Source organism: Schistocerca americana, chromosome 6 (genome assembly GCF_021461395.2).
Source record: "Schistocerca americana isolate TAMUIC-IGC-003095 chromosome 6, iqSchAmer2.1, whole genome shotgun sequence".
NCBI lineage: Eukaryota > Metazoa > Arthropoda > Insecta > Orthoptera > Acrididae > Schistocerca > Schistocerca americana.
This window is the reverse complement of record NC_060124.1, coordinates 611,109,581-611,137,400: the sequence shown is the minus strand read 5'-3', so window position 1 is coordinate 611,137,400 and position 27,820 is coordinate 611,109,581. Positions and strand designations below refer to the sequence as shown.

Below are 27,820 nucleotides of genomic sequence, written 5' to 3'. Positions count from 1 at the left end.
CGAGCATTGAGATAAATGGAGAAAATGGCGAAGTGGGAGTAGGACACGCCTTGAAGGTTCCGAACAAACTACATAACGTATACAGGCGGTTGACCCTTTGCGGGAATTTAAAATATCGTCTTCTTTTGTCTTATGGACATTGCTGCTGGCAAGATAGCGATCCGACGGATTACAAGATTTTCGAGAATGCTTTAATTTCAATAATATAGCTGTGGCGTAAAGTTGTGTAAGCGGCAGGCGATCATTATTTGTAATAATCAGTAGTTCCGCATCCAGGCTGAGTGAGTTGCAATCATAAAAGTCAAGCATCATTCAACGAATGACTTTTGGAATTTGTGCATCATCGTATATACAGAAGCGATTTCTGTTCCTAAATATAGCGTTTCAAGTTGTATTTGAGACAAAAATTCGCAGCCCAGTCTCGAATGAGCAGTAATGTCGTTCCTTGCCTGATATTTGGAGGAGGAGGTTAGTGTTTAACGTCCCGTCGACAGCGAGGTCATCAGAGACGGAAAACGAGCTCGGATTAGGGAAGGAAATCGGCCGTGCCCTTTCAAAGGAACCATCACAGCATTTGTCTGAAACGATTTAGGAAAATCACGGAAAACCTAAATCAAGATGGCTGGAGACGGATTTGAACCGTCGTCCTCCCGAATACGAGTCCAGTGCCTAATATTTGACATTTACCATTGCGACCCTGTCAGACTAAATGCAGACCTATTGATTGTTTTAATTTCAAGCTTGACGTCGGATAAAAAATATAAAAAAGAATTCTTTTTCGTGTGGTATAATTACAAGTTTGCAGCTTCCGGATTTTTTCCTTTGATTGTGCTGTGGAGCAGTGCTTTTTGCCAAATTTTATGAATCTCGGCCAACGGGAAGGACGCTATAGGTTTTGATGAGTGAGTTCAAAATATGCGATATAAAAGGCCGTATCTCCTGACTGCATCGACTTAGAAGCTTCAGTTGTTTACACCGCTAAGTGACCGAGGGTCTTACTGTGTGACGTAAATTTCAACTTGGTCCGTCTAGCCGTTCCTGAGAAGACAGGAGTCTTAACAGATTGACTGACACACACTCTGATAACAAACGACAAAACTGTTTTTCGTGTGATATAATTACAAATTTACAGTTACGAATTTGTTCCCTTTTTTGTAGTGTTAAACCTTGCTTCTTGCCAAATTACATGATTCGTAGCGTACGGGAAATACCCTATAGGTTATGATGAACAGGTTTACCTGTATCAAAAATGTGACATAAATGGCCTTTTTTTTGGTTGCACTGACATAGAACGTTCAATTTCTTACACGACTAAGGGACCATAGACCTCAGTATGTGAAATAAATTTCATCATTCCTGAGAAAATCTGTTTTCTAACAGTCGGACAGACAGACAGACGGACCACAAACTGTTCTTGTAAGGGTTACTTTATTACCGACTGAGTACGGAACTCCAAAACTTAAGTAGACTGTTTACTTCTTCAAAAGTAATCGCCGTAATTGTTGACACATTTATTCCACTGTGAGACAAGGGGGCCAGTGGCTTTATCGAAAAATATTTTGTGGTTGCCTGTTGAACCACGATTGTGTCCTCGCGTGCACCTCTTCGTCCGAATCAAAATAACAGCTAGTAATGCCTTCCTTCAGGGCTCCAAAAGTATAGGAATCGCATGGGGTGTGATCGGGATTTCATGAAGGGTGTGGAAGGGCTTTCAAGCGAAACATGTGCAGACTAGTCGAAACAAGCTTGGCAACTTGTTTCATTTAACAACTATTTATAGTAACCATTTTGTACGGCCAAATGATTGTACCGGAAACAGATTATAACACCTGCAAGAGAGTTACATTTTGTGAGTTCCATACAGCACAGGCGGAACGCAATTTGCGAGAGTTGCCCAGAAAGTAATGCACTGTATTCTCTTTCAACAATTCTTTATTGAACATAATGAGAATTACACAAACGGGAGAATGGTGTTTTATCTACACATCCTATTTTTCCACGTAATCTCCATCCCGTTTTATGGCCTTTCTCCAGCGGGAAGAGGGGCGTGTATGGCCTGTCGGTATCAACCCTTGTCCTGGTGGCGGAGCCAGTGCTTCACTATGTGAATCACCACCTCATAGTCCTCAAAATGTGTTTCACGAGTGGCATCCCGTCATGGCCCAAACAGAAGGAAGTCCGAGAGGGCTAGGTCCGGGTTGTGAAGTGTGGTGTCCTTGGATGGTCTCGCCGACCGCTGCAAATCGTGGAGCTCCGCCGAACCGCCTTCTGGCAGCCTCCCCCACCGTGCGCGGCGACTAGCCGTACTTCTGTCGGCAGCAGATGCTCCACACACTTTGCACAAGCGTTTGTGAATGTTACCTCCTCACAGTTTCTCTCTCTGTAGTGAGAAATTCAATGGCGTCACTTTGCTTGTAATGTACATCACCTACAGACGCCATTTTGAAACTGTTCTCCGAATACGCTATCTGGCGCAAGTGACGGAAACTTGGCACGCTCACTCAGCGGACTTCAAATAATACACACGTAACGTTTGGCATTCGCAGCTTTGTTTTCGGCTGAGAAAAAAAGTGCAGTGCACTACTTCCAGGATAACCCTCGTACATAGACGTTTGGGGTGCTTTTAGGCAAGACAGCACACCCTTATTCAACAAACCACTACGAAATAAATAGCCGAGGGTACTTCCCATTGTATCGACATGAAAGTTTCTTTGCATTTCATTTACGCGTGAAGTGTATGCTAAGAATGACTGCTTAACTGGGTCTGTGCGTGCAGTAAGTAGACCGATCCTGTCTTCGGGGTATTCACGGGAGCGATACACGGGATGATGAAGACTGTCTCTGATTCTTGACTTGATATTAATTCTTGAAGCTTTGTAAGCTTGCTTTCAGGCGTCAGCCAATTCACATGTTTCAGTATTTTGGTGAGACTCTTCCACAAGTCAGAAAAACACGCACGTCTTTACGTAAATCCGACAGCATTCGTTACTAATACAAGTATCTGGTATGAGTCCCAAACTTTTGTATCGTGGGTCTGCTCCTGTGATCTGCAAAAAAGGCCAGATGAAGGAAGCGAATAGGGGCAGGAGAGGTAAAGCACTTCGGTACTCCATGTAAAGTAAAAGGACATTTAATAGAGAATATTAGTCAATGACATACGTAACTTTTGGTAAAGATGAGCACATAGGTGCGAAGCTGCTCATGTTCCAAAGCTAGCAGTTACTAGTAGTTGGACAAACTATCATTGAAGTAACAAAGGCAAAGTCAGCAATGGCTAGCCGCCTATGAAGTAGAAGCCAAGTTGCTGGGTCGTCTGCTCCTGACCAACTGGGCACAAAGCAGAGCGGCGCTCCCTGGGCTCCACGGCGTCGGCCAGAGGGCGCTGTGGTCGGCGTAGTCCGTCGGCTCTCGTAGTGCCAACCTGCGAGCGTGCACCTACAATGTGGCACCGGAACTATCGACGCCACACAAACATTTCACCAATACTATAAAATGGGGCGCACGAATATTTGTAAGTAGTCTCATTCGCAGTCCACTCTTTAGTAGTTGTCAGTGGACGCTGATTTAGAAATTTGAAATTATTTTCCTTTTCTATTTGTGGCTTCTATTCTTGAGAGATAGCTGTGTCCAATCTCAAAATCTCTATTCCATAGTACTCTTACTGGAAATAATCTGGAGAGTTTTCGTTATCGTATTGATATACGCAGATTACGCACACTTTAATTCTTTCTCAGGTGTTGTCTTCCTAATGCGTGTAAAAATATGATTCTTCAACTTGTAAGCACTTGAAAAATTGCGAATACTCGTTCAGCGCTTCTCGAAATCACCTACAAAATACCAGGTTTGTTCAAATGTTCAAATGTGTGTGAATTTCTAAGGACCAAACAGCTGAGGTCATCGGTCCCTAGACGTACACACTACTTATACCGACTTGAACTAACTTATGCTAACAAGACACACACCCATGCCCGAGGGAGGACTCGAATCTGCGACGGGAGGGGCCGCGCAATCCGGTAAATGCCGTCTCAGACCGAGCGGCCACTCCACGCGGCTCAGGTTTGGACATTACCACTACAAACGAATACAGTATCTTGCCTTCTTCTTCCGATCGTAGAACTAACATATTTTAACATCGACCATGTTGCAACCTTGCAGTTTTCGTGTAAACAAAAACAATTATGTCATCACAGTACATTTGAACGAGTAATTGTGATTTTATTGATCGTCATACACCGCCCAGCAAGCGTTCAACTTTTCGGCATCTCCAAAAGTATGATACAGGGAGCCCGGAGATCTTGAACAGTGAGAGACTACCACACGTTGTCGAAGACACCTGCTATCGCTATCATAATCGTCACTGCGTACTTCCGAGTTGACACGTCTCCAAATCCTAAGGCACCATCTGTTGATTTACCTTTGCGAAACTAATATCGACTTCTTAACACCCGCGACAGCGCGCGCGCATCTGTGTGTGTGTGTGTGTGTGTGTGTGTGTGTGTGTGTGTGTGTGTGTGTGTAAGCGATCACACAGCAACCTCTGCCATACACTAAACAGACTACTGACAAAACAAATTGGATTTCCGAAAGGCTTTTGACGCTGTACCAAACATGCGACTTGTAGTGAAATAGCAGTGTTATGTAATATCGTCTCAGTTATGTGACTGGATTTGTGATTTTCTGTCAGAGAGGTCACAGTTCGTACTAATTGACGGAAAGTCATCGAGTAAAACAGAAGTGATTCATAGCGTGTCCCAAACTAGTGTTATAGGCCCTTTGCTGTTCCTTTTCTATATAAACGATTTGGGAGATAATCTGAGCACTCGTCTCAGGTTGTTTGCAGATGACTATTAAAATCATCAGAAGATCAAAACAAATTGCAAAACGATTTAGAAAAGATATCTCAGTGGTGCGAAAATTGGCAGTTGACCCTAAATAACGAAAAGTGCGACGTAATTCACATGAGTGCTAAAAGGAATTCGTTAAACTTCGGTTAAACGGTAAATCAGTCTAATCTGAAAGCCGTAAATTCAACTAAATACCTAGGTATTACAATTACGAACAACTTAAATTGGAAGGAACACAATGAAAACGTTGTGGCGAAGGCTAACCAAAGATTGCATTTTATTGGCAGGATGCTTAGAAAATGTAACCGACCTACTAAGGAGACTGCCTCCACTACGCTTGTCCGTCCTCTTTTAGAATACTACTGCGCGGTGTGGGATCCTTACCAGATAGGACTGACGGAGTACATCGTAAAAGTTCAAAGGTCAGCACGTTGAGTGTTATCGCGAAATATGGGAGAGAGTGTTACAGAAATGATACAGGATTTTGACTGGACATCATTGAAAGAAAGGCGTTTTTCGTTGCGACGGAATCTTCTCACGAAATTTCGACCACCAACTTTCTCCTCTGAATGCGAAAATATTTTGTTGACACCGACTTACACAGGGAGGAACGATCACCACGATAAAATAAGGGAAATCAGAGCTCGTACGGAAAGATATAGGTGTTCGTTCTTTCCGCGCTCTATGCGAGATTGGAATAATAGAGAACTGTGAAGGTGGTTCGATGAACCCTCTGCCACGCATTTAAATGTGATTTGCAGAGTATCCATGTAGATGTAGATGATGTGTACGTTTTTCGATCTCGTCTTTATCTGTATTGACATTAATGATTACTGGCTCTGAGCACTATGGGACTTAACATCTGTGGTCATCAGTCCTCTAGAACTTAGAACTACTTAAACCTAACTAACCTAAGGACATCACATACATCCATGCCCGAGGCAGGATTCGAACCTGCGACCGTAGCAGTCGCGCGGTATTAATAATTACTGCCCAAGCTTTATTTCCATATCTCATGCAACTTTCTGGCTGCAACGAATTGTTAGTTCTGGATGCTGAGAGTGAACAAAATGATCGGTGCGTTTCTCTGAGTAAATCCTCCGGGTGGCCACTGTGCAGATATGCCGCCTTATGTCTGTTAAGCGTACCGGTGGTCGACAGCACGTCATGCAGCTGGTCAAACGCCGTGCATGCTCGCAGAGCGCCCCAGCCTCTGGTCAGCGCCCAGAGAGTCCTCTGGCTTTCGAGTATTTTTGTCGTCAGGATCTTGCCTCGGCTTTTAGCTGGGATGCTGTCAGTTCGTGGGTTTATGAAACAAGTCTGCAACGTGCTCGTAGTATTCATTACTCCTCAGAACAAGTGTTGGGGTAATTTTAAGGAAAAACACACGGAAGGTGGGCCCACATATTTCCTCATTTCATATAATACACTTTATTGATTAAAAATAATTCTTAGGATTACAAATTAAAAACCTTGTCAAGAGAATGATAACGTTCACAATAATTTAAAGAACTTGCGCAGGATCAGTTCATTAATAAGAAACTTTAACAATTTGTACCATCAAGAACAGTGCTTGAAACCAGGAATGTACAGTCCCCAAATACAAGTAAGAAGTCACACCAACTGGATGTGGCCGCAAGCTGGTACAACAAATTGAGTTTTACCAGTAAAATGAACTACTAATGACCATCACTAAAGGTACTAACAATTCCCAAGTCTGGATAATACCTTAAACAGACAGTCAACGCCCACACAAAATGCAGACAATAAAACAAGTCACGCCACTGATTGTGGCTGTTGTAAAGCCCTTGCCAATCTAAATACCTTAATGAAATCCCTTAAGCAAGTAAAATACATAATTCCCGAAAATACAACGAAAGCTAAGAAGGCATACAATTTAAAATGTTACTCCCACCTGCTACACACCAGCAGAAATACTGACAATGACCCTTAAATAAATACACACTCCCCCAAAATACAACATAAGCTGGCAAATACAGCGGGCGGCTATCACAGCCAACAGGCTACAAGCTCTGCAGTTCATATTCATAACTAAAGGGCTTTAAAACGACACGCTCCCGAACTAGCAATAAGGGCGCAAGGTTTAAACGAGTAGCCAAAGAGAAGGTACTTCTGGCTTGCAGAACACGCTTCAAAGCTTATTTGCTTGCTGAATTCGCAATACTGAATAATTTCGAATTAACTGGTGACACTCCACTGGGGCACATATCAAACGATCAAATTTACTGAACTCGAGCCAATAATATGCGACTCGTAGGGCGCCAGATTGCGGGCCAACGTAGTCGAAAACACGTCTCTGCTACGGGCCCAGTCAACAGGGGCTTGTCGTCCGCTGGAAAAACTACCCTGCCAACACACATCAGAAGAGAACATTAATCTTCTCGAATAAGGCTATAGACAAAAATGCCTAGGATGTAGGCAATACTATTCTCGAAGTGACTACACATACAAGCTACAAGCTTAACACTCCTTTAAAATTACTTTAAAATTAACAAGGTGAAATATCGAATTACTAGAGCGTACTCATCTACAAAGGGTGCCTTGCCACCAACACAGACTATGTTACAATTTCAATCTGATCAACTCAATTCATAACAGAGAATGCTCGTACACTTGTACGGAATATGGCGAGGAACAATAATTTATCACCACTTACATTGACCGACGACCACACACACAATCACTCAGTGGCGCCTTACTATGACAGGTCCAGTTCCACATGAACACACACGTGGCCTTACGATAGCAAGGATTTTTAGACATCAGATGGTTCCAAAGTTCCTACGCTCTTCGTCACAGAACACGCCAAGACTGTCGTACATACTGAAGTCGGTTAAAAAGATGTTACTACACCCAGCAAAAAAAAAGCTTTGCATCACCTCGGTTCCGAGAGTTCCGGAACCTGTACCGAGAATTGCAATAGAGATCGACATAAACATCATTTCCGCCCTTTTTATTCCTCATGAAAACCACACATTGCATGTTGGACCACCATACAGCGAGACCTTCAGAGGTGATGGTCCAGATTGCTGTACATGCCAGTACCTCTAATACCCAGTACCATGTCCTCTTGCATAAAGGCCCTTTCAATACATCCCAGGCATGTTGGATAGGTTTCATGTCTAGAGAACATACTGGCAACTCTAGTCGAGCGATGTCGTTATCGTGAAGGAAGCCATTCACGTGGGTGTGCGAATTATCGTCCATGAAGACGAATGCCTCGTCAATATGCTGCCGATATGGTCGCACTATCAAATGGTTCAAACTCAACTGCTGAGGTCATCAGTCCCCTAGAACTTAGAACTACTTAAACATAACTAACCTAAGGACAACACACACATTCATGCCCGAGGCAGGATTCGAACCTGCGACCGTAGCGGTCACGCGGTTCCAGACTGTAGCGCCTATAACCGCACGGCCACTCCGGCCAGCGGTCGCACTATCGGTCGGAGAATTGCCTTCACGTATCGTACAGCTGTTACGGCGCCTTCCATGACCACCAGCGGCGTACGTCAGCCCCACATAATGCCACCCCAAAAACAGCAGGGAGCATCCACTTTGCTGCACTCGCTTTGACAGTGTGTCTAAGGCGTTCAGCCTAACTGGGTTGCCTCCAAACACGTCTTCGACGATTGTCTGGTTGAAGGCACTCATCGGTGAAGAGAACGTGATGGCAATCCTGAGCGGTCCATTCGGCACGTTGTTGGGCCCATCTGTACCGCGCTGTATGGTGTCGTGGTTGCAAAGATGGACCTCGCCGTGGACGTAGGGAGTGAAGCTGCTCATCATACAGCTTTTGCCCACGTCCTGTGGCTGCACGAAAAGCGTTACTCAACATGGTGGCGTTGCTGTCAGGGTTGCTCCGAGCCATAATCCGTAGGCAGCGGTCATCCACTGCCTGAGCGAGGCATGTAATCGACAGCTCCTGTCTCTCTGTATCTCCCCCATGTTGTCCGAACAAAACCGCTTTGGTTCACTCAGAGACCGCTGGACACTTCCCCTACATCTCTGAACAGTCAAAGGGACTATGTCTGTGATACAGTACATACTGTCTACGAGTTCTTGGAACCGGGGTGATACAAAACCTTTTTTTGTGTGTGTATAAAGCTCAGTCAAATGGAAGCGACACAGATGGAAAAAAAGTAAATAAGCCACTTATTATTTCAAAAGTAATAGGCATAACTGTTAATACATGTATCTCATTCTGAGACAAGACAATCAGTGGCTTCCTGAAAAAATGTTGCTGTTGCATACCTGGGAGTGCTACTCTTCGTCTGAAGGAAATCGACGGCCGTGAATGGCTTTCTCCATGTCTTCAAAAATACGGAAATCGCGCGGGGAGAGATCGCGACTTTATAAGAGGATGTGTAAGGCCTTCCCAGCGCAACGTCTCCACCGTAGTCGAAACAACCTTCGTAAGACGTGGGCGGACAATATGCTGTAACAGAAAGACGCTGTCTTTAGTATTCCTATGTCATGGAACTTTACACGCTTCAACTTTTGCAAAGTATTCACGTGCCGCTGTTCGTTAGTTGTGGCAGCATCTTCCAGGAAGTTAATGAGCAGTCAAATGAAAACGTTAGTGTGGCGTTCTCGGAGTTGACGTGCCTGTTGTTTCGACTATGCTGGACAAGTTTCGCTGGGAATCTCTTGCACAACCTCCCTGCTGTCACGATCCCTCCTCAGGCGTTTTCCATATTTTGGGGCCCTCAAGAAACACATTCGTGGCTGTCGATTTGCTTCGGACGAAGAAATGCTGGGTACCATCACGGTTCCCTAGGCAACCGCAAACATTTTTCCCTGAAGGAACTGACCGTCTTGTCTCACAATGGGATGCATTTATTAACAGTTATGGTTATTACTTTTGAAATAATAGACAGTTTACTTACTTTTTCTCCGTCTGTCTAGTTTTCATTTGACAGTCCCTTGTAGAAAGCAGGACGCAAATCATTTGCTTCATAATAAAAGTCTACATCCATTGCCTCACACTTGACAGATGCTATTTGCATCTATGTTCTTGATCGTACGAAGTTCTAAAGGCTTTAATCGCACGTTTCTGGTCATTTGACATTTAATCATAACAAAATCGTACGGCAAACGGTTTGTTGTTTATAACTCTTCAATGCGCGTCCTGTTCTTTCAGGCAGCAAACATTCACAGCACACAAATTACCTATGTACTAACCGACTAAAACTAACACCAGCTACCGGTTGCTGGCTGTCTCTCTGACGGCTAACGGGCGCAACAAAAATTTGATTTTCAGTACTTTACATAATTACTAACCAAATTTAAAAATTTAAAATGCTCTTGTTACCTACTCGTTTCTAGGTATAATATTATGCTAAAGATTTAACACAATAAGCCAACTATTGAAGTTAAAAGCCGTGTATACGTCTTGGTATCACGGAGTTAGTGTTTGAGAATGACTACACCTGTCGACTTCCAACAAACATTGCACATAATCTCAAACTTATCGAAACTAAAATAATGGAAGGAAAAAAGTTTATCTCTTACTATATTTTCGCTGTTGATATAGGCATGACGTTTTACTGCATTCCTTCTTTGGGCTAACTCTGATCCCAACATATTTTCCAGAAAATATCTTCATATACACTGAAACGCCCAAGAAACTGGTATAGGCACGCGTATTCAAATACAGAGATATGTAAACAGGCAGGATACGGCGCTGCAGTCGGTAACGCCTGTATAAGACATCAAGTGTGTGGCGCAGTTGTTAGATCGGTTACTCACGCTACAACGGCAGGTTATCAAGATTTAAGTCAGTTTGAACGTGGTGATATAGTCGGCGCACGAGCGATGGGGCATAGCATCTCCGAGGCAGCGATGAAGTGGGGATTTTCCCTTACGACCATTTCACGAGTGTACCGCGAATATCAGGAATTCGGTAAAACATAAAAACCTCCGACATCGTTGCGACTGGAAAAAGATCCTGCAAAAATAGGGGTGAAAAGAATCCTCTAACGTGACAGAAATGCAACCCTGTCGGAACTGCATCATCGATGTGGGGTTTCGGAGCCGAAGGCTTGCTCGTGTACCCTTGATGACTTCACGACACAAAGCTTTACGGCTCGCCAGAGCCGTTAAACACCGACACTGGACTGTTGATGAGTGGAAACACGTTGCCAGGTCGGACGAGTCTCGTTTCAAATTGTATCGAGCAGATGGACGTGTACGGGTGTGGAGACAACCTCATCAATCCAAGGACTCTGCATGTCAGTAGTGGACTGTTCAAGCTGGTGGAGGCTCTGTGATGGTATGGAACGAGTGCAGGTGGAGTGGTGTGGGAGCCCTGATACGTCTAAATACGACTCTGGCAGGTGACACGTACCAAAGCGCCCTGTCTGATCACCTGCATCCATTTATGTCCATTGCGTATTCCGACGGACTTGGGCAATTTCAGTAGGACAATGCGACACCCCACACGTCCAGAATTGCTACAGAGTGGCTCCAGGAACACTGTTCTAAATTTCCACTGGCCACCAGACTCCCCAGACATGAACATTATTGAGCATGTCTGGGATGCCTTGCAAGTTGCTGTTCAGAAGAGATCTCCACCCGTGGTACTCTTACGGGATTTATGGACAGCCCTACAGGATTCATGGTGTCAATTCCCTCCGGTACTACTTTAGACATTAGTCAAATCCATGCCACGTCGTGTTGCGACACTTCTTCGTGTTCGCGAGAGCCATACATGATACGAGGGTTGTCCAGAAAGTAAGTTCCGATCGTTTGCGAAATGGAAACAACAGTGAAAACTAGAAACGTTCTATTTGCAACAGTTAGATATACCTTTCACCTACTTCTCTACATAGTCGCCGCTCCAACTTCGAGTTTTGTCGTAATGTTGTAACAGCTTTCCAATATCCTCGCCATAGAAAGCAGCCACCTGTGCTTTTGGCCAGTTATCTGCACTGGTCTGCAGATCGTTGTCTGTGGAAAAATTTTGTCTTCATAGCCAGCGGTTCTTGTGAGCAGAGATGAGACTCAGGGGGAGCCAATTACGGACTGTATTGTGGGTGATCAAACACTTCTCATCCGAAACGCTGCAGGAGCGTCTTCTTTGCCCCTGCAATGTGCGGCCGAGAATTGGCATCAAGAAGGAACTGCTCGACAGTTGTGTTATGTGGGTTGCATGACACAGGCGAAATCTCTAATAAGGACCTCATACTTGGCGGGAGACACTATTCCCTACGCATCTTTACGTGCTCACTGTTCACTCAAAACTGAAAAGAGCGACACGTCACGATCGACAGGTTTGTTAGAGACACCGCCCAACACATGTGTGCAAAGCTTTACCGGATTTTCCCAGTGGTTTCCATTTCGCGACCGATCGGAACTCACTTTCTGGAGAACTCTCGTATTATGCAGGTGTACCAGTTTCTTTGGCTCTTACGTGTATATACCACTGAATGTATGTGCAAAATTATTCATTGTACGACATGTAGTTCTGGAGATATGACGTCATAAACATTGGGTGAAAAATGCGAAACTAATAATACCGATATAAATAGGGTTTGTCATAATAATGGACAAATGTTTTACACAATTAACGAGAAATATTTAACACACCAACTCAGTTTCAAGTAGTCAGACGTTTGAAAGTGTTTTATACCTGGGACGTCATTCTGTAAAGAATCGAGGGTGGGCACGGAGATGGTTACTGTTAATATAAGGAACCGCCACACGCGGGCTTGGACTGGAAATGATTTAATTCAGTACGGCAGCTCTGATTGCGGCGTAGGAAGCCATTTTACATCTCGTTGCCACGTTCCTATCCACACTGCAAAAAACTAGAGTGACCGACTCTTCTTTCACGCTTGTGAACTTTCGCTGACGGGAAATGTCACGTGGCAGCTGCACGTGCGCTCACACTGGCGCATCCCCTCGCTGCTCGCGTCCACCTCTTTCGCCTCTCTGAAGTCCCACAGTTGCGATAACACGCGAGATATTTGTTAGGAACCTCTCCTACAGTGGCGTCTTTCATCACCTGAGAAACCTGCTGGTCGCTTCCCCTTCGGAGAAAGATAATTATTCACTGAAGTTATTTTAAATCTTTGGTGCACTACATATTGCAATCGGCGAGTAAAATTTGGTATCTCACTAGTGCTACAACGGCCATATCGCAGTTGTTGTTCACCTACATCACTAATGACCGCTTGAGTCACACATGCAATTAGGACCGAGGGCGATCCTTCTAAACGCACCCGGTAGGCAATTCCTTTTTTTTTTTTTTTTTCACTGGACCTCTTGCTCAGTGGAGCTGGCAGATTTACAAATTTATCGAGACAGTCCCAGAAGTGAAAAACACATCGCGTCGCTTCCCGCCGACATTCATCTGTTCAGCAGACAAAATCTTTGACTTTTTCTTTCGGTTCTACTACAATCGATAGCAGCCTTCCTGGTTGCACAGGTGCGTCTTGTTCTTGACTTTGCCCTTCGCTGCTATGATTTGTGACTTTTTTTTTTCTAAACTGTGATTACTAATCTTTAATCTTAATTTTATTTACGATCACGTTTTTTTTTTCTGTAAGTTCTGCATATACATAATTGCAGGTTTCGATTACGGAGCTTTTTGTTGAATTGTTTTTATTTTATTATTATTTTTTTATTTTGCCCTCTACTCGTCCCGAACTCGGCGACGCAAGCTCGCATACGGTACGGGGCCGTGGTCTGACCTGTGGCTGTCGCTGGAACACGAACAGTGCTAGGTCGCCGCGGCGAGAGTGCCGGCTCACAGCACATAACGTGTTGCGTCCGGGGCGGAAACGGCCGCAGACAGCGGCATTGCGATATGACATTGCTATTGCTTTAAAATATGTCAGTTGGTATATCTAAAATATGGTTGGTCAGAAATTGGTGGAGTAGTTCGCTTACAACGACGATTTAGAAAATCAGTGTTGTAACGATGCGGATATAGGACGCGAAGGGTTTCGTTGGATTTTTTATCGATTTTCGTAGACATCTAAGTAAACAACAAGCCTCGAATCGTTTCGTTCAGCTTCTGACAGTCAATCGCCTTCAGAAAAGCCTTTTTTGCAACTGATTTTCGTAATTTCGTCGTGGTCGTTCTTCCGCCAGCGTTGAATTTCGTGACAGTCGGCCAGACTTTTTTGTTGTTCCAAAACCCCACCGATGGTACGTTGGACAAAACTGAAGAATACCTGTGTGCGACCTCACCACGAGATAGCTCTACGCATTCTCAGGTGTGCCTGAGATTGCGGTACATTCGATCTTGCACGAACGTTCAGCCGTGATATACATGTCTTCCCAGTGGATTCCGTACAGTCTAACCAAAGCTGAAAAGACGGGCTAGAGTCAATCGGTCACAGAAAATGCTCAAAGAATTCGGCCAAGTAAATGCTAAATCCTTATAGAACATCCCAAAGGGAGGTGAAACTTTATAATGCACGTGAAAACTGGGAAGTAAGCAGCAGTCGACTTTTTAAGTGTTGTAAGATGAAACGAGACCAGTAACAGACATTCGTTCGCGAATAACTGCCAGGAAAATCACGGCTGGCTGATTGGTTAGTTGATTTGGAGGGAGGGGACCAAACAACGAGGCCATTGGCCGCATCGTATTAGGGAAGGACGGGGAAGGAAATCGGCCGGGCCGTTTCAAAGGAACCATCCCAGCATTTGCCTGAAGCGTCGTTTCCTTGTTATACAGGACATGGGGCGTTCTGGTTATGGGATCGTAGCTGGTCAAATGCTGGATCTGTGTAGCACAGGCACAAGTGTTCGGTGGAATCAGGGGAACCGTATCATTCCTCACCGTGACGATGTCGGGTATCGCACACCGCGTCCAACACTCGTTTATTTCACGGATAAAAACAGTCATTTAACATCCGACTGCCCACATTCTCTCTGCTTACTGGTTACGGATTGCGGGCGTCCGGGGTTCGTCTCTGGGAAGAGTCGCAGTTTGCTGCTGTGTTTTAACGTTCCACAGATGGATATTATTTTCATGATAATAATTTTAACAATACTAAGACTGTCTGATTACGATAAGACATGCAAAATGTTTTAATATAAAAACAGTAAATTGTTTAGAGCAGCGCTTATAACATAGCTTTAGTACAGGGCGTCCCTCATAAAACAAGTACGCCTCACGCCCAGGATTCAATAAACTACCTAAAAAGTAATAAATAGTAGTAACGTTAAAAAAAAACATGTGCATACCTGTTTTCAAGACATACTGGAAGTGGTGGCCATGGCCATCCAGGCATCGCCAACTTTGTGTGAAGACGTTATCAGCAACACGCTGGAATTCTGCCGGTGTGATGTTCATTTGCCCGGAATGTTCCGTTTAAGACAGTCTGTCGTGCGAGGGCTGTCAGCATACTCTGTGTCCTAGAAACAAAAATCACGTGATGTCAAGTCCGGAGGCGTTGGGGGGCAGAGGGCTCTGCTTCTACTGACAAGTCTGTCTTTATGGAATACGCTGGTAAAGTAGGCCACAACCTAACTGGATTTGTGAGGGGTTGCTCCTTCTTCTTGGAATACTGCATAAATCTTCTCTGCCTGTTAGAAGCCAGTTACAATACTGATCTCTTTTATTTTTTCCTGATCCTCGAATTTCAACTCTTGCACCACACTCACACAATAGGCTTTTAATTTCAAATCTTTTAGTACGCGATGTACGAGATAGCCTCCTTACCGACGTGCGGAGACTTTTCGTAACGCCCACCCAAATTCTGTCTGCAGTTTCAGGGGTCCTTACTGTTGACTGTAACTCTGCACATTCTGAGCAGATCATACGCCCTCCATTTCTTGTACAGATCCACAATAGTGCTGGTCGTGGGACGTTTCCTACCAGGATACTTCACTTGAAACATTTCGTTAGATTCCTTGATGGAGCCTGTCTTTACGTAACAGTCCACAATAGGAACTGTAATGCAAAGTGCCCCATGTCTGTAACAAGTCAACAGTAGGAGCATCTCACAATTACTGAAGCACGAATACACAGCTGCACTCAACTTTCCGACAAAACTTTCGGCACAGTGATGCCACTTCACAAGGAACTCGACTAGAGATGATTAACCGGTACGTGAGGCGTCCTGTTTTATGTGGGACACCCACGGATAACTTCTAAGAAAATACAGTTCAGGGAATTACATTATTTGAAAAGCAGTCGTCACAAAATGTGAGATGTACATGTGCCACATCTGTATTTCAGATTTACAGTGGCAAGATACTGTCACAACGTCAACACGTGATATTTGACACAACATAAAATGCTAGTATGAGCTTCCCATGATAAGTATTTCACTTACAGGCAAACCTATTGTTTTTATCAGCTTTGAATTTTTCGTAGTGTGAAGCAAAATAAGAGATACATATTTCTCGATATGTGCCCATACGGAAGTTAATGGGGTGTAACACCCCCTTGAAAACAGAATTGAGTTTAATGTTTCTGAATGAATACCATTGAAACGGTAGCAGATAAAAAAAGATGCTTCGCCACATTCAGTAATATATGATGACTTGTTATTTAGTGTTTTTATTGACAGTGAATACGTGTGTGCTGGCAGGTGGCGCACTACATCTTCGTGGTGCAGGCGCAGGACTCGGGGCGGCCACCGCTCAGCTCTACAGTGAGCGTCTACTTCAACGTACTCGACCTCAACGACAACGCACCGCTGTTCGACCCGATGAGCTACAGCAACGAGGTCTTCGAGAACATCACCGTCGGCTCGCCTGTGCTCACTGTCAGCGCCACTGACCTCGACTCTGGTAAGGCCAGCATTCCGCTCCAGCCTCTCGCCCCTGGCAGCTCTGGTCCCGTGCCCCTCTGTCCCCCTGCCCTTCGCCCCCTCCTCCTCTTCGGTCCCCATGCCTATCTGCCCCCCTGCCCATCTGGTCCCCTGCCCCTGTGTCCCCCTGGTCCTTGGCCCCTGCCCTCTGTCCCTCTGCCCCTTTGTCCCCCTGCCCCTCTGTACCCCTGCCACTTTCCCCCTTCCCGTTCCGCCCCTCTGTCCCCCTGCACATTGGCTCCCTGACCCTCTGGTCCGCTGACAATGTGTCCCGCTGCTCCTTGGTCCCCTGTCCCTCTGCCCTTCTGCCCCCCCTCCTCCTTGACTCCCTCCCCCTTTGGTCACGTGACCCTGTGTCTCCCTGCCTATTGGCCCCTCCCCCTCCATCCCCTTTGTCCCCTTCCCATCTGCCCCCCTGCCCCTCTTTCCCCCTACCACTCTGCCTATTACCCCTATGTCTCCTGCCCCCTTCAGCCCCCTACTTTCTTGTCCTCTTGCCCCTGCAACCCACTGCCCCTCTGGCACCTAGCTCCTCTGACCTCCTGCCCCTCTGATCCCCTGCCCATTCCACCACTGCCTGGCACACCACACCTACAAAGAGAGCTCCAGTCCTGCCTAGCCTCTCGACACCACCATTTTTACAGCTGAGGAGCTGCGATTGCAACTCTCACAACTGGGATTGCAACTTATGTAAGCAGTTGCGAAGACACAAACTTGCTTCACTGCCATCCCACTTGGTGGGCTGCAGCTTCTTGTAGAACGATTTAAAGTCTTCCATATTTGTTTTTGTTTTGTTCAGAACAGAAGATTATTCTTCACATTACAGAGGACCGAGTGGAGCCACCACTGTATCAGCTTTATTACATCTTTAGACAGAATGAGTATGTATTTATGCTTCTTGCCGTTATTATGGCACATACTGTTATGCAGCGTAAATATCATACATTGAAGTGCATATTTGTACATAGCATTGCTTCATATAGTCTCAACGTTCTTCCCCCACACTGAATGTACTGCATTTAGTAAACTCTAGTTATGGAGCATTCACTAGTAGATCCAGTGAAGAAAGCGTGTGAATTTTGTACTACTTGTCTTTAAATTGTAAAACGATTGGGGGAACGATTGTACTGCATTCATCTCTGCTAAAATGTATTGTTCGTAGTACCTGTTAATAATGCGTGAAGACAGCTGCATAACTACTGTTTTATTTTTGGCATTTGTAAGGAGAGTACTTTAGTCACTAAGACTATAAAGCATAGTCGTTACAAGAAGCAACACTATTTAAAGCAGAAACACGTACTCATCACGAGACAAGGTGTAGTAATGTTGAACACCAGTTCTGTCAAAAGCTGATAACATAAATGTCTCCATTAAATGCGAGTAGGTACGAAAAACGGATAAATACAATGTATTTAAATCGAGAACTTCATACATGGATTCGTAGGCAGGAACAAACGTTGACAGAACACTATGCAACGAAACCAACTTCTGTTTTATATGAAACAAAAACAAACATTTCCTCGAACCAATATTATAGATGCATGCAAAGATAAAGCAGCATACGAGCAATATTGTTCAATATGCAGTTCAAAAAGTCATTACACACAAGAAGTCACAATCAACGATACAGCCGACGAAATCAGTTTCTGTGTCGTCATGTCATGTCAGATGATATTTAGATTTTGACATCCGCTATAGCCCAATAATTTCCACTTGATAATGGGCACACGGTCGAAATTGCAATAATGGGTTTTACAAATAAATAATTTTGCAGTCAAAAGGGAACCACGACATCATTTATAAAATTTCATGTGACTGTGAATCCCAGCTACGAGAAGTTAGTTTTTGATTGGGATTTCTGCAATATGTTACTTTCGGTTTCGAGGCGCGTACTTTATGTTTATGAGTGGCCCTCGTAGTCTAGTAGTAAATGAAAACTGTTGTGTATTTTCAATTAAAAGCGCTGATTTTCGAGGCATAATTTTTCGTGTTCAAAGTGAACTGCCACGCCAGTAGGAGCTCTGCTGTCACTCTCTGTTTCCGCCCTGTAAGACGGGCCTCGCGCACCACTCATGTTTCCGTGTCCTGCACTGTACTGTACTGCCCACACGACCCTCGCCGCACATCCCTGCCTTGCACGCTACGACAAAACTCTCAGTGGCACATTTGTTTGACAATACTCGCGCATTGTCTCTCTGAAAACTTTTATTCACTTTTCGCCTGAATAAACGACTGCTCGTTTTAATTCTGATGCTTTTGTGTGTGTGTGTGTGTGTGTGTGTGTGTGTGTGTGTGTGTGTGTGTGTGTGCGCGCTTGTGTGTTTAGCTAAATCATGAATCTTATTTGCACGCAAGTCATTTGTTTTAGGACCTCTTAAAACTAAGTAGCATGAATAACTACAGCAATTTTGCTGACATTTTTCTTGTTAGCCTTAAATTCAGGTTCTATGTGACAACAGCTGTTAAACTTTAGTACAGTTGCTGTTTCCTTTTGCATTCGTCTGCAAACAGTTACTGTCAGGATTTTGCAACCGTTACTTACTAAATTGATGACTCCTTGGTATTCACACCTGTCAGCGCCCGCCCTCTTCGGAACTGGGATTATTACTTTCTTCATGAAGTCTAAAATTATTTCGAGTGTCTTATATATCTTAACACCGGGTAGCATAATTTTGTCATTCTTCTAAGTATCTTAATAAGTCTTCGGGAATATCATCTACTCCAGAGGCCTTGTTTCGACTTAAGTCTTTCATTGTTCCGTCAAATCCTTTTCTCAGTATCGTATCCCATCTTTACCTACTTTCTCCTCTCTTCCTATAATATTGTCCTCTAGTTTGTTTCCCATTTATAGACTCTATACATTTTCCGTCCATCTCCCAACTTCCCCTCCTTTGCTTCGTAATGACTCGCCATCTGAGCTCTTGATATTCATACAGCTGCGTCTTTTTCAGCCAAAGCTATCTTTCATTTTTCTGCAGCAGGTTCTGTACTTCATCTGCTACACACGTTTCTAAAGCCTTTTCAGTTGCCCTCTAGGCAGACCTTCTTAGCCATTTCGCACTTATTGTAATCGCAATTTTTAGACATCTGTATTCCATTTCGTTTTGCTCATTTGTTGAATATTTATATTTCCTTCTTTCGCCAGTTAATTTATATATCTTCTGTGCTGTCGAAGAATTTGCAATATGCGTTACCTTGTTACCTGTTTGATCATCCATTGCCTTCCCTGTTTTGTCTCTCAAAGCCACCCATTCGTCTTCTATTACATTCCTTTCCCCTGTTTCATTCCATCGTTGTCTCCCTCTGAATTGTTCAGCAGTCCCTCGTTCCATCAGTTGATGCAGCTCCCTTATCCTTAATTCCCTTCTGGGTTGCAATTTCTTCAGTTCTAATCTGCAGTACATAATCAATAAATTATGATCAGAGTCAACTTATGCCCCTGTAAATTCTTACAGTTTCAAATCTGGCTTTAAATCTCTATCTTACCATTATGTGGTCTATTTGAAACCTTCTTCGAATCCTGCCTCCGGCACGGATGTGTGTAATGTCCTTAGGTTAGTTAGGTTTAATTAGTTGTAAATGCAGGGGACTGATGACCTCAGATGTTAAGTTCCATAGTGCTTAGAGTCATTTGAACCATTTATATTTGAAACCTTCCTTTGTGTCTCCAACTGTCCTCAACGAGTATAATCTTCTTTCATGATTTTTTGACCAGATATTAGCGATGATTAAATTATGCTTTCTAAAAATTCGACTGAGCGCCTTCCTGTTGCTTTTTTCCTACCTTTTCGTACTGTCGAATTACAGTCACACATCACACATTCTGTTCTTCCTTAACTATCTGAATAATTTCCTTCATCTCATCATTCATACATACATGCTTTTATAGTTATTGCCTACCTACATTTTATATTTCTCTGCTTCCGGTATCGTCAGTAGCTTTGCTGACCATCTACTACCTGTAGTGCCTCATTCTCTAATCTAGTTCCCTGGGCACTGGCTGATCCACTTCCACTACATTCTATTGTTCTTGTCACGCTTTTGTTCGTGGTTATCTTACAACCGCTTTCAAGACCTATTCATTCTGTGCTACAGGTCTTCCAAGTCTTCAGACGTCTGTGACAGAACTCAAATGTCATCGGCCAACCTCGAAGTTTTTATTTTTCTCTCTGAGCTTTACCCCCTTTCCAAATTTTTCCTTGTTTTCCTTTATTTCTTGCTCAACCAACAAATTAAGTAACACAAAGGGTATGCTACAACAGTGACTGTTTTACTTGGGCTAGTTTGGAGTGTCTGTTTGCAGCAGAACGTATTCTACACAGCGAGGTAACTTGTGAGTGTCCTTTTTACAGTGCTTCGTATCATCGTTCCTGCATATTACTGTCAGATCACCTGCATGGCATGTCGTAAGTGATGTCTTCAAACCAGTTATAACCGGTTCTCGGCTCCTCGCGGCAATAACAGAAACGCGCGGCAGGCCTGTGAGGGTGGCGGCTGACCTCGAGTCTGCGCTAGGATGCCCAAGTCCGCAACGAGACACCATAAATGACGTCACTAGTGACCCTGAAACTGCGCCAGGCCCTCGTCTCCTACCTCTTGTCAGGTGCGGCATTAACTTTATCAGCGGTCCTTTGTGATCCAGAACATACACTGGATAAGTATCGTCGTAGATATACAAAGTAGTGCCCCTAGTTTTCCGTTCAGAAAAAAATTAAAATTGTTGCTAACTTGTGATATGAAATGATGCCAGCAAATGTGAACATCTGTTTTTCTCTCTATACCGTATCGTAAGCTGCCATCACGCACAGAAAAGCTGCGACCGATCTGAGGTGTCTCTGTAATCGAGATTCAACGAGTGTTCTGAGAGTTAGCGCCTGATCCCAGCAACTCCAGTTTTTTCTAAAGCCGCCCTGCTCGGATGGCATTGCTGGACGAGGGGTGTTTAGTAAGTAACGCAATACATTTTTTTCTCGTCCAGTTTCGGCTGAGAAAAATTTGAATTTGTCGTGGGACAACGCGAAATGTTGCTGCTTCAGCCCCTACGGTTTCATGAAGTTCCGATTGTGGCAGCGCTGTATGTAAGCTTCAAAGCGGCGGCTGTAACGGAGGTGCGTTCCAGGAAGAGAGCCGCCACTACTTGAATAAAGATATTTTGTTCCTTTTTCTTTTGAGTTTCGTGATTTCAAAAAAATGGTTCAAATGGCTCTGACCACTGTGGGACTTAACATCTGAGGTCATCAGTCCCCTAGAACTTAGAACTACTTAAACCTATCTAACCTAAGGACATCACACACATCCATCCCCGAGGCAGGATTCGAACCTGCGACCGTAGCAGCAGCGTGGTCCCAGACTGAAGCGACTAGAACCGCTCGGCCACTCCGGCCGGCCTGAGTTTTGTAATTTACATGTTGTAAAGACTCTGCTATTGGGTAGGAACAGTGATCAAGTAAGAATGATATTAGTGTTTTACTAAAATGTGGGAAAGATAAAGATAAAATAGTGTTTATTTTATGTGGACAACTATTGCAAATTCGTGTCACACTGTTTGCAATGGAACTTTTATAAGCCTGTGACTAGGATATGAACAACGGAGGAAATCTGCGTTTTAATAGAGGTAACGTGGGAATTTTACGCGCGCCTTTTGAGTAAACAGTGTGATTTACGAACTAGAAACATCCCTCAACTGCCGCTGGAGTGCGTTGCGATCGCGTATACCACGGTGTGGCCCACGTACCGCATGCACGAGTCGCATCGTTCCTGAGCGTTCGGCAGCACGTTGAACTTGGCACGCTCAACGTTAACGTTCGACAGCACGGTCCGTGTGCCGATGGCTGTAGAATCGGCTTATATTCGTACAGTGAAATCCACCAAATAAAGGCTTCGTATCGCGTCTCGCGAATTATGCTGGTGACATTGCTTCTCATCGGTTATACTTTACGCGACACGTTGTCGATATGTCGCAGGACTTATTCTGTGTTTCACGCGAGACAGGCTCCTCAGTGCGAAATACCAGCGAGAGATGTCACACGAATCGTACAGCTGCACGTCAACGTGTGACGACGGCTCCTCCGAATCGGTTCTTTATCGAAATACCCTATTCAGTAAGCTTCTGAGACTTGTTACCGGACGGTCCTCCCACCGATTTTGCGACAATTGTACCGAGAGATTTTGGATTTCGGTCTAGCCCTGTCGAGTGGTGAGCTGTGGTTTATGTGCACCTATCATTTGTTATTTTAAACATATTTAGCGGTTTTAACTTTGGATTTAGTGATTGTGTTACTAAAGAATCACCGGAGGACGCATCCGGTTGGAAAGTGAGTTCGTGATAGACTATTTTCCTTTGTTAGAAATATGGTTAGTTTGTGAATGATTACATAGAGAAAACGTTTTCGATCAATATTCTCTCAAAATACGTGTTATTTTTATGCAAATAAGAGTTTAAACATCATTAAATATCAAGAGATCGGCTCTGCTTACGTATAATACATGAGTGTGAACTGACGTTACTAGTGCCTTTGTGTACTTTTTCCCACAAATGGGTTAGTTAGTTATTATCGAAACGTGTTTACAACTTTCAAGTAGCAATGGAAAGCAATTATGTGAAGCCTGATATTGGAAACCTTCCAAACTATCACGCATTTATGACTTACGCAGCACCGTTTGGCAAAGAAGTCAGCCTACGTTCCTCTCCGCAATACCACAGAAACTGAGCTGTGCGTTGCTGTTGTTTGGCGTGCCTCAGTGGCTAGCGCGCGGGTATGCGATACGAAAGGCCACGGCTTCCACCACGGATGGTGTGCAAATATTTTTTCCCTCTTCATATATGCAACACGTTCTAAGAGAATGTTATTCGTGTAAGTGAAGATTTTTCTGCAATATTTGTTATTACTTACATGTAAGAGCGCGTTTCCTCAGTAATGATTTCGTGATTTCTGTGTGTTTAAAAATCGAAATATGAAATTTGTTGTCAGAAATAATTCACCATTCTTTCCGAATATGTAGCGATTTCCGAGTATGCGGTTAGACAGGAATGTAAGAACACAACTTAAAATACTGGGAATGTAAGTAGCGGCAGTCATCTTCATAATCTTGCTTGTCACAAGTATTTATCTGCGATCGAATCCTCAACAACAGTAGACAGAGATGAAAGATCTCCGCCCTAATATTTTGAAGACTGTAGCACCAGATACGAATCATTTTCATTCACGAGAAGCATGTTATGAACTTGGACGAACTGCAGGAGCTCTATGCGTTTTTTTCAGTTTTGTTTTTAATATCCAAATCGTTGACGTATCATATAGGGAAGTGGGCTACTTAATCATTTGGATCTGTAGGAGCGAGTTATAACCACATTCTGTTTATCTTCTTATTCGTTGAAACTCTCAGAGTCGATTTTTCGGCTGTTTTTATACATGTATTAGTACAATGTGGTACTAGACACTATTCCTAACTCATTTTCCGAAACGTAAAATCGAAAACACGATGTCAGTGTGAATGAGTATAAAATGACGTAATGTGGCATTTACGACAATCTGTAGAATACAGTCAAATACGCTACCTTTTCGGTGCTCGGAAGAATAGCGCGCCTCTGTCCTCTGCTAGCCGCTTTGTGCTGGTGGTGCTGTGCGCATGTGCAGGTCTGCAGCCGCTCGCTTTTGATTGGCTTGCGCGACGCGAACCGCCAACAGCAGTTTGGTTCTCTAGACCCGAACGGTATCGCTACCGAAATGCATACTGAGTAACGCAGCGGCTCTAATTCGAGTACTAGACCGTTCGGTGCTCTCGAGTACCGAAACGACCGGCGCAATAACGGAAAGTTACAGAATAGGCGCCCAGGCAGCACGCACTCTCGCTGTGGGCACCCGTCAAAATGTTTTCGCTCGTCAGTTTTTAACGAACCCGCACAAATCACTGTACTGGACTGTTGCGGCAAGTGTGGTGTCGTTCCGGGAAAGGCCGATTCCAGCACCACTACAGCTGGTCGCCCTCCAGCCGAAAGGCGGCCCGTAGGGCGAGACGACGTCCGAGTCAGTAGCGTCGCGAGTGAGCGCCGGACGGGGGGGGGGGCCAATTAATCGCCGCATCTTTATGGCGGGCCTGCCGCGCCGCGGCCCACTGCCAGCGAGTGAAGGTAAAGTACGGCGCCGCCTTTATGGCGGCCGGTGTTTACGGCGGCCCGGCCCGGCCCTGGCCGTGTCCGCGGCTTTACGGCGGCCCGGCCCGGGCCGTGTCCGCGTCTAGCGTTACACCGGCTTATCTGATGCCAGCCGCCGCCACCGCCGCCCGCAGCGGCACTGCGGCGTGCCGGCCGGCTGCGCCGATGTCGAAAACCGCCGCCAATCCTCGCCAGCGGTCCGAGGCTGCGGCCGAGAGCCGCTCAGACGGCACACCGGCTCGGAACCGGTGTCCGCCAAACGCTGCGCTCCGCGCCTGCCTGTCATTGGCGCGCCGCCGGCTGCCACCTGGGCGTTGGGCGTGCTGCTGCTCTGGACGAGTCGGAGTGCCGACCGCGGCCGGCTCTGTCCTAACCGCCTATCGCCTTCGGTTAGTGGGGCCCTGCACTTCCCGAAAGCTCACTAAAAGTGGCGGGATGGCGATACACTAGACTCTCGCTAGTCCGGCCATTCCTGGCACGTATGGGTGCCGGATTAGCGGATGTGCCGGATTATTGAGTGTCTGAAGCATATTTTATTCATTTATTTTGTTTTTTATTCATTTTGAAAACGCAGGGGAAATAGTGCACTATACTTTATGAAACCGGATGATACAGTTTTAAAATGTAGAGGATATACTGTATTAAATCCAAAAATACATTAATTATCAAAGAAAACTTAGTCCTCGAGTGTACAATACACTGTGTATAACGTTTGTGGCCATCCTCCGCGGCAAGCATATAAATACTTCTTTTGTAAATAAAACTGCCTTTTCCTGCTGCTACTTACTTTATTTATCTCATACGCGTTCCGCCTTCTCCTGTTCTATGGCATCATCAGGAGATCTATAACGATACAGCTTTGCTAGTTTTAGATTATTAAACACTTCACTTAGCGATTTTTTTGAAAAAAAGTAATTACTTACGATTTGCTGATCTGCGTTTCCTCACATCTGGTCTGGAGGTCGCACTACCACTTTTATCACTGCCAGTAATCACATCTTTGTATTCTCGTTTGCCACACACTGTTAACCATGTTTCTCACTCTTTTTTGTGGTGGACTATTGTTCCTTTGTCACTCGATACAACTATTTCGTCGTACACTGTTCTTCACAACTTAAATATTGCGACTCCATGACGTGTTTCATCTTCTTTTGTATGTTTACCTATTTGTTGCCAACCTAACGAACTATATGTTCGAGACTAACTTCTATTTATGATGTATGATGTTTATTCCGTGTGTGTGAATGAGTGAGAGAGAGATAGAGCAGACCAGTTTATTTTTATTTTATTTTATTTTTTTTTTTTTTTTTTGGCGGGGCTGGGGGGGGGGGGGGTGGGGGGTGGGCGGTTGTCCTAGCTGTTAGCGAGTGGTTGAAAACTTTGATGACAGCTCATCTGACTTTTCGTTTCAATATTCTGTGGAGGGGTTCATGGATGACTGAGTGTAAAGGTGTTGGGTTCTATTATTATTATTATATTTGACAGTATTATTATATTAATACTTTTTGCGAACGTTATTCTGTTATTTTATCTATTAGTGTAAATAATGAATTGCTTGGCATGTGTACTTGGTCATTCAACAAGATTTTCCCCTCTGATTTGCTTTTCTGTATGTGGAAATTTTCTTGCATGGTTAGGAGGTGTTTTTTTATTGTTCATTCTAATTATTTTCATGTCGTCTTCTCTAGTGATTGGCTTGTGTTCATTTTCTCTTAGGTGTTCTGCAAATGTGGAGTGGTTTGTTCCATATTTCCAGTCTCTCATGTGTTCTTTGTATCTGACATCAAGTGTTCTCCCTGTTTGGCCTTGTATATGCCTTCACAAGTGTTACACTGTAGCTGATATATACCTGCTTTCTGGTATATGTCTCTGGTTTTTTTGTCAGTTTTGGGGTGTATTTTTGTACAGAATTATCTGATGTGTAGCAACTACACCCATCGTCTTCAGTTACGAGCTGTGTTGGGTACATTTTATCTAATAACTGTCTTCCCCCATTGTTCCTACCAACTGTGGCTCCCTTTACTACTACTGAAACTGCACTCATGCTCATAAACTTAGGATAATTGTAGAATGTGGTGCAACACAACGTCACACTATACAAAACTAGCGCTAATAGCATAGGCACATAGGGAACACACATGAGACAAATTTGTAAGTCCACGGTATTGGTGATACGTTGAGAAAACCGTCCCAAAACACATGTGCTATAAAACGCCACTGTTTCCTGCACGTGTACACCGACATCAATATGGGATATGATAACCATGCACACGTACGCAGGCCGCACAACGGGTTGGCATACTCTGGACCAGGTGGCCGAGCACCTGCTGGCGTATAGCCTCCCATTCTTGCGCCAGTGCCTGTCGGAGCTCCTTAACTGTCCTAGGGGTGTGAAGACGTGCAGCGATAAGTCGATCGAGAGCAATCCAGACGTGCCCGGTGGGGTTTAGGTCTGGAGAACAGGCAGGCCACTCCATTCGCCTGATATCTTCTGTTTCAAGGTACTCCTCCACGATGGCAGCTCTGTGGGGCCGCGCGTTGTCATCCATCAGGAGGAAGGTGGGACCCACTGCACCCCTGAAAAAGTGGACATACTGGTGCAAAAGGAGGTCCCGATACACCTGACCTGTTATAGTTCCTCTGTCAAAGACATGCAGGGGTGTACGTGCACCAATCATAATCCCACTCCACTCCATCAAACCACGACCTCCATATGAGTCCCTTTCAAGGTCATTAAGGGGTTTGTGTCTAGTTCCTGGTTCCTAGTTCACGTCAGATGAAAACCCAGCGAGAATCACCGTTCAGACTATACCTGGACTCTTCCGTGAACATAACCTGGGACCACTGTTCCAATGACCATGTACTGTGTTCTTGACACCAGGCTTTACGGGCTCTCCTGTGACCAGGGGTCAGTGGAATGCACCTTGCAGGTCTCCGGGCGAATAAACCACGTCTGTTCAGTCGTCTGTAGGCTGTGTGTCTGGAGACAACTTTTCCAGTGGCTGCGGTGAGGTCCCGAGCAAGGC

At 44.6% G+C, this 27,820-nt stretch overlaps 1 protein-coding gene across 1 annotated transcript in view; it reads left to right on the top strand.

The window, feature by feature from the left end:
* The window catches only part of LOC124620348 (cadherin-related tumor suppressor-like), a 202,423-nt gene that overhangs the window by 101,637 nt on the left and 72,966 nt on the right, over positions 1-27,820 (top strand). The window contains exon 4 of the mRNA XM_047147022.1: positions 16,418-16,619. Coding sequence (XP_047002978.1) covers positions 16,418-16,619 — 202 coding nt within the window. The remainder of the gene's footprint in view (positions 1-16,417; positions 16,620-27,820) is intronic.